This window comes from Panthera leo, chromosome B3 (genome assembly GCF_018350215.1).
Source record: "Panthera leo isolate Ple1 chromosome B3, P.leo_Ple1_pat1.1, whole genome shotgun sequence".
NCBI lineage: Eukaryota > Metazoa > Chordata > Mammalia > Carnivora > Felidae > Panthera > Panthera leo.
In genome coordinates this window covers 3,326,173-3,335,744 of record NC_056684.1, presented here as the reverse complement: position 1 = coordinate 3,335,744, position 9,572 = coordinate 3,326,173, and the positions used below count along the sequence as shown (strand labels likewise).

Below are 9,572 nucleotides of genomic sequence, written 5' to 3'. Positions count from 1 at the left end.
TGGGGTGGACGGTCAGGAGAGCCAAAGGAGTCACCCGTCTAAGGAAGGTAAGGAGGGGAAGCAAGGCAGGCAGGGGGTCCACTTCTCTCGGTAAAGCTCTAACACCATCTGCAATGTACCCCCTACAGACAGGCAGGCGGCAGCTGTGGGGATGGACAACAGAGGGACTTTAGAGGAAAGAGGTTACCAGCCCGAAACTTGGCTTCGCAACTCACTGTGCGCAACTTATTAATCTCTGGGGCCTCAGCTTCCCCACTGTGAAATGGGAATAACGATCCTAACCAACGCCATGCGGCCAGTGGTGGAGACCAGCCGCACAGGAGGAGCTGGGCGCAGTGGCCGGCACACACGGGGCACCCAGGGACACGATGCGGGTGACCGTATTTAGGTGGGGGCATCAGGCCGACTCTGCAAGCAATTACCCAGCCGCTGGCTTTCTACCGCCGAGGTTAGGCCAAAGCCGGGGACAAACGGTTCGTCTTAATCCCACAAGGAAAGTCACCCCAGTCCCCGGTCCTGACACCCCAATCCTACCCCTCGCCCGGGGCCTGCCACCCCATTACTTGGGCAGCGGCGGAGCTCTGTGCCCGAGCCCGGCTCCCACGAGGCGGCGGCCGGTACCTGGCGCGCAGGCGCCCCTACCCGGGCGCTCGCGGAGCCCGCAGCCGGACGTCCGTGGGTGGGGTGAGCGAGCTCCGGGCCGCGGCCCGGGGTCGGTCCCGAGGTCGGGACGTGTGGGCCGCCCGGGCCGGGGAGGCTCGCGGCGGCGGGCGGGGGGCGACGGCGGCCCTCCTCCCGGCTCCGGCCGAGGCGGGGCGCCCCGGGCTTGGCTCGCGAGGCCGCGGCCGCCTCTCCCCAGCGCGCCTGCCGGCGGCGGCGGCGGCGGCGGCGGCGTCGGCAATCCCGGCTCTTGGCACCACGCCTGGCGGCCGGCCCAGGGCGAGGAGTGGCTTCCAGGAAGCGGGCGGAGGAGCGTTCCAGCCGCGTCTCGCCGTCGCCGAGGCCCCGCGCGCTCCGAGCGGCCCGCGCCCGGCCCCCTCACGCGCGGCCCCCGCGCCCCGGCGCCCCCCGGCTCGCGCGCAGGGCTTGTGGCCGGCCGGCCGGGCGCGCCGTGCACTTGCCGGGCGGTGCAGGTGGCGGCGCGCGCCCTCCGCCGCTGGGCCCCGGGCCAGCGCCGCGCTGCGCGCCCGGAGGGGGCGGGAGAGGCGGGGCGGCCCCCGTCCCGGCCCCATTTAACTGCGCGGCGGCGGCGGCGGCGCCGCGGGCTGGAGGCCGGCGTCGGGGAACGTCCTGGTCCCGGGCTCCGCACGAGGTGCCGCGGCCCGCCTCTCCGCCGCGCGCGCCGCCCGCGCCGCACGTCCCAGAAGCTTCTACGGCGCCAGGTGGGAGTCGCGAGCTCGGCGCGGGGGTCGAGGGGAGGCTGTCCCCGGGGGGCGGGCAGGGACGCCCGGGGCAGTGGCCCCCCGGGCGAGGCCGGAGGGGTTACCTCGCGGGTCCCGGGGCGGGGGGTGGGGGGGCGGCCCGGAGACCTCGGGCCGGCACGCTCCGTGGGGTCCTGGAGGACCCGGACAGGGACGTTCGGGGCTGCCGGCGGGCGGGGACGGGGGCGCTCCTGAGGGCGGGGGCCCCTGTCCGCGAAGGCCGGGGGGGGGGTCCTCGTGTTGGGGCTTCCCCGGCGGAAAACGGGCTGACAGCAGCCAGTGGCCTTGAGCGTCGGCGGGTCGCGAGCGCCTGGAGCGCGGGGTAGCGGGCTGGGGCGGCGCGGACGCGCGGGCGCGGGAGGAGCCTCCGCCGGGCGGCGGGCTCCGGCGGGGTGTGCGGCGGGGCGGCCGGTGCGAGCCGGCGAGGGGGGCGCGCGGTTCCCCGGGCCCGGCACTGGCCGCCTCCCTTCGGCCCAGAGTCGCCGCCTCAGGTCGGAAACAGCAGCACATTTGCGGATCGCATTAGGCCAGGCCCTTAATGCTTTCTCCAGATGGAGAGAAGCCACCGACCCGCCCCCGGACACCGGCTCCGCCAAGGCGCCCGCGAGGCGAAGCGAGAGGCGAGGCGAGTGTGACCTCGGCTTTTCCAGTCTCGGCTCGTACTGATTTCCCTGTAAATCGTCAGGGGGACTCTGCAGGCCCCCCACCCCCACCCCCCTCGCCGCCCTCCTGGGCTCAGGGGGCCTCTGCCCGTTCGCCCTCACCTACTTTTGGCAGAGTGTGCCCGCCGGCGCTGAGGCCGTGCGCTCTGAACCTCCCTGAACTCTGCTCTCAGACCTCTCTGGCTGCAGGTCTGGGCTTGGACGGTGGCATCTCCTGGGAGAAAAGCCTCGAACTGTTAGAGAACAGTCACCATCGTGCTGTGTGACCTTAGGCAGGTCCCTTCCCCTCGCTGGGCTGCCTTAGTTGGCCTCAGATTCATTTTTGCCTGAAGTCGAAGAAGCTGGCAGGTGCCCTAATCCTTGGCTCCATGCTGGCTTCCTGAGTCAGAAGCCAATCGCCACACCCTGCTGTTGACACATGAGCTGGAAAGTGGCTGGTGCAGAGATGTCTCAGCTTCTGGAGGACTGGCCGTGTGGGTTGCACATGGGAGGCAGGTCCAACTGCCCTCCTGACCTTGATGCGGACGCCTCTTAAAGATAGCCCTCCATGGCCTGTACCTTGAAATAGGCACCCCATCCTGAATCTACACAAAGCTTTTCGAGACATTGTTGGGGGGGGTGGTGGTTCAGGGTCCCTCCCTCTGATGGGTCTCTTAAGTCATGGGTGCCGCCACTGGGGACAGAGCTGTTTGGAAACCAACTTTTCGCTCTCTTGTAGGCTCAAGAGAGACTCCCAGGAGACCGGACCCGATGGCTTCGTGGGAGAGCTCCTGGTGGCCGCTGATCTGGATGGTCGTCATGCACTCTGCCCTCCTACAGGTACTGTGCAGGGGAAGAAGGATGACAGGCTTCCCTCTGCTTGCTCACAAGCACTGTTCTAGATCACCTAAGATGTGGTATGAGCAGTGTTCATCGTATCCCAGAGAGAATCTCATTTTCTCCCTCACCCCTGGCAAATGGCATTCCGGTTGACCTCGCTGTAAGAATGATCCAAATCCCTTGGGTCCTCGCGGAGCCCTGAGCAGGGCTCTGAGACCGCTTGGGTGCCATGTACCAGCAATGACTTGGGGGGCAGTCGTGGGCCCTGTCTTTTCAGTCTAGAATGGCTGTGTGCATGTGCCCGGTGGAGGCTGGGCTGCGAAAGGCCAGGGCACAACGAAGGGGCCGAGCCCAGTTTCTGACCTTTGCTCAGCCACGAAGTAAGTGTTCTGAGTTTACTTGTGTCAACACACATCACACTATTTTGCGGTTCTTTCTTAGGCTCCCATCTCTCCCACTAGCCTGGGAGGGCCCAGCTCACCCCTTGCGTCCTCATTTGCCCACAGGGCAGACTGAAGTAAAGGTAGCATCGCCGGAGAGACAGGAGGGAGTGGCGGAGACAGTGACAAAGTGGGTGGCTCATGCCCCATCTAGTGAGAACAGCCGCTGCCCCACTCCAGCGGAGCCAGGTGGGAACACAGGCCCAGAATTGTCGTATCTTCTACTTTTTTAAAGAGGGCTGGATCGTTCAGACTTCCTAGGAAACCTCCCAGGTTTTAAAGCCATGAAAGCCAGACACATATGTTTGCATCCTGGATTTCGCCTAGCAGTTTGGAGCCCATGGTCTAAAGGTGCAGACCGAGTCTTAGTGTGATGTCCCCAGGGCCACTGTTAGCCCAGTACAGCACCTCATGTGGGTTGGAACAAGGCAGCCCCTCTCTTCAAGTGTAACTTCTTGGGCATATGGCTCAGGGGCCTGTGTACCCTCCGGGTCTAGCAAAGGGCCTGGCCCTTTAGGAGGGCTTTAATGTCTTTTCAACGAGGTTGAACCCTTGAATAAAGAGACACACTGTGGGACAGATTGATCAGGCTGAGTCTCAGTTCACTTTCTCGGACACGGTGTTTCCGAAGCCTCTTTCAGCCCCAGTGCCCCACGACTGCGGTGGCTCGTGGAAGCTGGCTGTCAAGGTACGGTTTCTCCCCCGTGATCCCCGTGTCATTGATGCTGTTCTGTAATCACATTCTAATAGATACGTTTCGTTAGCACAAAGATATTTTTAGGGTGATTTTAGGGTTCCTCTAGTCAGTGATGTGTAGGGTTGTGGCGAATGGCAGAGACTCACTTTTTGGTCCGGTCAGCAGATCTGAAACAGGCTGTGAGAGCTTTGCATTTTTCTTCCTGGGCAAATGGGGCTGAGGCTTCAAGGCACAGCGTTTCGTTTTGTCTTCTCGCACCCTATAAAAAATTTAAATGTGCTTTGAGGCAGTCTGCTGACCTTTGGCCAAGGGCAGTGTTTGCCCAGCTTGAATCGCTCAGTGACCTCTTTTGGATTTTTCCATATCTATGTGCCTCTGGCAGTGTTGTTTCCACGTATGGGGCGGCGGGTGCAGGAGGTCGTGGAAGGAGGGTTCAGACTCCAGCGCCCTCCACGCAGCCCACCGCTCGAATCCCGGCCGCACTACCTCCTGACCCGTCCACCCAGACTTCTCCGCATCTGTTTCCACATCTGTAGAGAGGGGCGTCTACCTCAGAGAGCCATTTGGAGGAGTTAATCCGCTGCAAGTGGAAAGAAGGAACAGACAAAACAAAAACAGTGTCTGGCGTGTAATAAGTGTGCAATAAACGTGAGCTCTCTGTGGGGGCTGTTGCCTGGGAACACCGGGGCTTAAGGGGTGCCTGCAGTTTCCGCTGTGGTACTGTAGGGGGCACTCAGGAGGCGTCAGCCGAAGAGAGAAGGTGCTGTACAGGCGGGAAGGAGGTGGGGCCGACCTTCTCAGGGGAGTCTCCCGGCAGGTGTGAGTGGGATTAGCCAGGGCAGTCTCGCTATGTGGGCGGTGGGAGAATGTTCTGGTGTAGGGCAGGTCAGTCCTGAGAATCTACTTGTGGGTTGGACACTTGGCTGTCTGCCTAAGGTCAGCCTGGGTTTGATTCAAAGCTGCCCCTCTGGGATATCTTGAGATTTTGGTTCGTGTCTGGGGGGCCTTGAGTGTTCTTCAGTGTCTCCCCTTTCTTTGTTTTGTTTTTGTTTTTGTTTTCTTTTTGAGAGCGAGAGATTGAGAGTGAGGGAAGGACTGGGGGAGAGGGAGAGAGAATCTTAAGCAGGGGCGCAACCCGGAGCTCCATCTCACCTGGGTGAGATCAAGACCTGAGCAGAAATCAGGAGTCGGACACTTAAAGACTCAAGACTGAGCCGCCCGGGCGCCCCTCCCCTTGCCTTGTCAGTGTGGCCGCTAGGTGGCTGGTAGGGAATTAAAAGATGCGAAGCCGAGCCACAAGGAGCAGGGATGTGCCAACTCGTTTAATAAAAACTAGATTTCCTTTATTAAGTCAGCAAAAACTTAACCTCTTATAGTCACTGACCGCAAGCAGTTGTGACAGATCGCAGAGCAAACGCATGAGGTCGGCCGCCTTGTGTTTTTCTAACTTGTTCTTGAGTGTTTCTGGAGCAGCTTCCTGTTTGCCTCGCCCTTCTGGGTCAGGGGACCCGGCCGCGTCCTGTCGCCCCAGGTCCTCTCCTTGGGGACCCCGGTCTTCCCTGAGAAGTCAGCTGCCACCGCTCCAGTGCTCCCCTGCAGCCGCCTGCTTTGGGAAGGTCTTACACCCACTCAGGGGGTATAAACACGCTGCCAGTCGCCGGCTCCAGCCACGCTTTGGTCCATCCCCTCCATGTCCCGTTCCTTAGTGACGTCTTGGGCAGATTTACTTTCATTTTTTTTTCCATTTAAAAAAAGCCCAGTCCGATTTCAAATTTGGATTCCCCGCTTTGGTTTCAATGTCGCCTCCCTTCTGTCTCGGGTAGGCTCCACACGTGGCTCCAGGCATGTGACGTGACGTCCTGCCGTGGTCTTTCTCGTCTCACCTCAACCGGTGGTGAGGACTGGTTCGGGGATACTTCTGCTGGGTCCGGCCTTCCTGGCACTGGAAATAAGGAGGGGGGGCGGGGAGGAGAGCAGACAGCTTTCTGTGTAACTGGACACGTCTCTCTGGTAGTTGCCACTGCCTGTCGGGCTGTCGGCGACTCTCGTGTCCTCGGGTGGCTGGTGTGAGTTCTTCAGTTCTCCCTTTCCTGGAGCAGGAGGCCCAGCACGCCCATTGCTGCTGAGTTCTCCTTGCCTAGCGGGCAGCTTCGTGGGGCGGGGTCCAGGCACGCAAGGCGTTGTAAACCCAGCTCCCTGGCAGAACACACGGACTCACCCCATCACCATCTCGTCCACCTGCAACAGACGTCGCGTTGTGTGTCAGCCACACTCCAGTTAAAGAGAGACAGCCCAGCTCCCTTTGTCGTTGCCCGCTTGATCCGTAGGGAACGCACGCTTCCTTGCCGTGCAGACGGTGGAGGCATCGGATTCTCCACGCCGCCTCCTCTCTCTGTCCTGCCAGCCGCCTTCGGTTCTCCACTTCTTGCTCGGGGAGGCCCAGGGACGTATCAGCAGAGCCAGTCTGAGCGGATGCACATCTGGGGAGTGGAAGGCCAGTCTCGCCTTGCAGGCCCCCCCCCCCCCCGCCCACGTGCGTTCTCTGTGAATGATCTTTTTCTTCAGTGAATGTCAGTCGGGCTTAGAGAGTAGGGAGGTGATGCAGGACTTGGCCTTGCCCCTCCCTGCGAGCTCTGCGGCAGGTGTATGCCTAATGTTAGCCCCTCTCTTTAGAATGTGAGGTCCTTACCTCCCCTTTGTCACCACTTTGGCCCTTAAGACCAATGTCTTAAGGTCTTAAGGTCATTGGGAAAGGTCCCATTGAATGTCTTGACTTCAAAATTAGACACTGAGCTCTAGTTAGTGCGAGTCGTGGTGGTGGTTCTGGTCCCAGCGATTTGGGTTTCAGTGGTTCTGGTCTGAAGTTTTAAGGGTTGTTCTTTTAGGGGGTTCTTGGCAGTCCTGGTCTCACTGATCCCCTCCGGTGTTATTTTTGGTCTTTGATCCATCCTTCTGGTTCCATCAGTTCTGGAATCGAGAGGAGTTGTGGTCTCAGAGACTCTGGATATTTTGGTGGTTCGGGTCTCGACAGCAGTTTTGTCTGGGTGGCCGTCACCTTGGTGGAGGCCTCGGCGTCTGTGGTTCTCATCTCGGTGTTGGCTCTGGCCATGGTGGTGGCTCTTCCCTTCTCTCACCATAGACATTATGCCATAATAATTAGACCGTTTGGCCTTCACCCCCTCCCTGTTGCATCAGAAGGCAGAATCCAAGCACAGGTGCAGAATTCCCCCTTCTCCTCAGAACCTGTTCCCTGACCCGGGAGAGGAGGGCGGCAGACTCAGCCGAGGTGATAGATGTGTCGGTGTGCTCTTGATTGACTTGGGTCCTGCGTGGGCAGTGGTTGTAGAGGCACACACACCTACGCTCACCCTTCACAGTGGCTTCTTACGGCACCACGGAACCCCCAGTAGAACCATTTTCCATCTCTCTTATTCTCACCTGCCTGGTCCCCCACCTTCAGGACTTCCCGGCCAAGTTCTGGGGCACTTTTCTGGCCACTCCCCATCTAGAGAAGAGGTCTAAGAGAATGACAGTGATGAGTCGATTGAGCTCCTTGCCATAGCTTGACATCCTGTGTCGAGCGGCACTGACCGCTAGCAGGTAAGTTATGTGCATAAAAATTTAAGTTGTAGAAAAATAGCAGAGGTAGATAATGAAAGGAAAATCAAAGTAAAAAATCTGCCTTACCCCTACCACCCAGACAACTATCGATGTTTTCATGTGTAATCTTCCAGGCTTTGTCTATGCACAGATGTCATATAAATACACGTGTTATGTTTTGATTAGTGGGATCATGCTAAACACACTGTTAGACATCATTGTTTTCAGTCAGTATATCATGAATATTTCTCCCTGTCGGTACGTACATGTCTGCGTTTCCATTTGGAATGGCGGTGTTCATTGCACTTATGGATATACCGTAATAATTTGTTTACACACGTTGTTTCTTTGTTGGACCTTTGGGTTGTTTCCAAGATGGTTCGGTTGCTTGTGTTTGCCATCAGCTACCTGTGATGGACATCTTACGCTCACGTCTTTGCTTACTTATTTGAATATTCCTTAGAGTAATTTTTCCGTAGATGAATGTGCTTTGCTACACATTTGGTACACCTTGTGGCGCTTTTTCTCTTCATCCTGTTTTATTCTGGGTGGAGTTCTTCCAGCACTCTGGGTTTTATGTCACACGTGCATTCCCCGAGTGACGTCCCCCTCCACAGTGATTTGGGATGCAGATTCCAAGCTGTGCTGATTGACACGACAGATCCTGAGCAGAAGGACTTAAGCTTGTCCTGGAGGCAGAGTCCGCCTTCTTCCCAAGCTGCCCCCAAGGCCTGCACCTGCAGGATGGAGTCATTGGGTAGATCCCGTGAGAATCCAGTGGAAGAATGAAGGGGAGCCCTTTCCTCATTTGTCATTGTGACGCCTGATGCCTTTCTCTTTGTCTCTGTGTCCTTCCCATCTCTGGCTCTTTTTACAAGCTGCTCAGTTCCAGAGTTCTGCACATTGTCTCTTCTGTCTTCTTACGCTCTCCCCAGGCATCTTCTGTCAGTCACTCCTCTGGTTTTCTCTCCAGAGCCTCCTGCCTGGGGCTTATCACCAGGGGACCCAGATCTCAGAGTGATTCAGGCTTTCAAAAGTTCTCTTCAAGTAAGATTCTACATACAATCAAAAGATAAAAAGGTATCTTCTATTTTACATTAACTTCTAAATGTAAACATTGGAAATAAAACACAAGTTTGGTAAGTCTCTTTTGGCTTTTCTTTTCTTTTCTTTTCTTTTCTTTTCTTTTCTTTTCTTTCTTTTCCTTTCCTTTCCTTTCCTTTCCTTTCCTTTCCTTTCCTTTCCTTTCCTTTAGTTCCTTTTCCTGTCTTTTCTTTTCTTTTTTCTTTTTCTTTTCTTCCTTTCCTTTCCTTTCCTTTCGTTCCTTTTCCTTTCTTTTCTTTTGTTTTCTTTTCTTTCCTTTTTTCCCTTTTTTTCTAAACTCAAACACTTCTCCAAAATGGAAGAGGCGCAACATCTCGGAGAGGCTTCTGACTGTCTCTTCCATGAATTGCACATCAATATCCATGAGCTACTAGTCAGCTCCCTACGATATTCCCTGGGGGCCTTAAACATGATACTTCCTAGAGGGAAGTCCTCAATGCCCTTCCCCCCCCCCCCCCCCCCCCCGCCCCACCAACTCTGTCTCAGTGCTTAGATTCTCCATCATTTGGTCATTTGAGCCAGAATCCTGGGATCACCATAGATGTGTTCTTTGCTGCCCTGCCCTGTACCCATTCTGCCACCAATTTCCATTTGTTCCATCTCAAAAATGCCTCTTAAATCAGTTTCCACCCCTCTGCTTCCATTGATACCATATGTTTGAAGAGTAGGGTACGTGGTGGCACCAGGTATAAACAAAGGCAGTTTGTGGTCATACTGGACAGGACCTTGCCGAGCAAGTTGAGTAAGTCATTGATAAAGAGGGCTTTCTTTGGCGGGCAGCATGGAGTCCTGTGGGTGTTCAGGAGGTGATGGGAGGCACCATTAAGAT

General features: G+C 57.1%; 1 protein-coding gene across 1 annotated transcript in view; it reads left to right on the top strand.

Annotated features, from left to right (window-relative positions):
- Positions 1 to 2,006: 2,006 nt before the first annotated feature.
- Positions 2,007 to 9,572, top strand: part of ADAMTSL3 (ADAMTS like 3) — a 347,575-nt gene continuing 340,009 nt past the window's right edge. The window contains exons 1-2 of the mRNA XM_042940846.1: positions 2,007 to 2,094; positions 2,802 to 2,902. Coding sequence (XP_042796780.1) covers positions 2,834 to 2,902 — 69 coding nt within the window. The 5' untranslated portion in view covers positions 2,007 to 2,094; positions 2,802 to 2,833. The remainder of the gene's footprint in view (positions 2,095 to 2,801; positions 2,903 to 9,572) is intronic.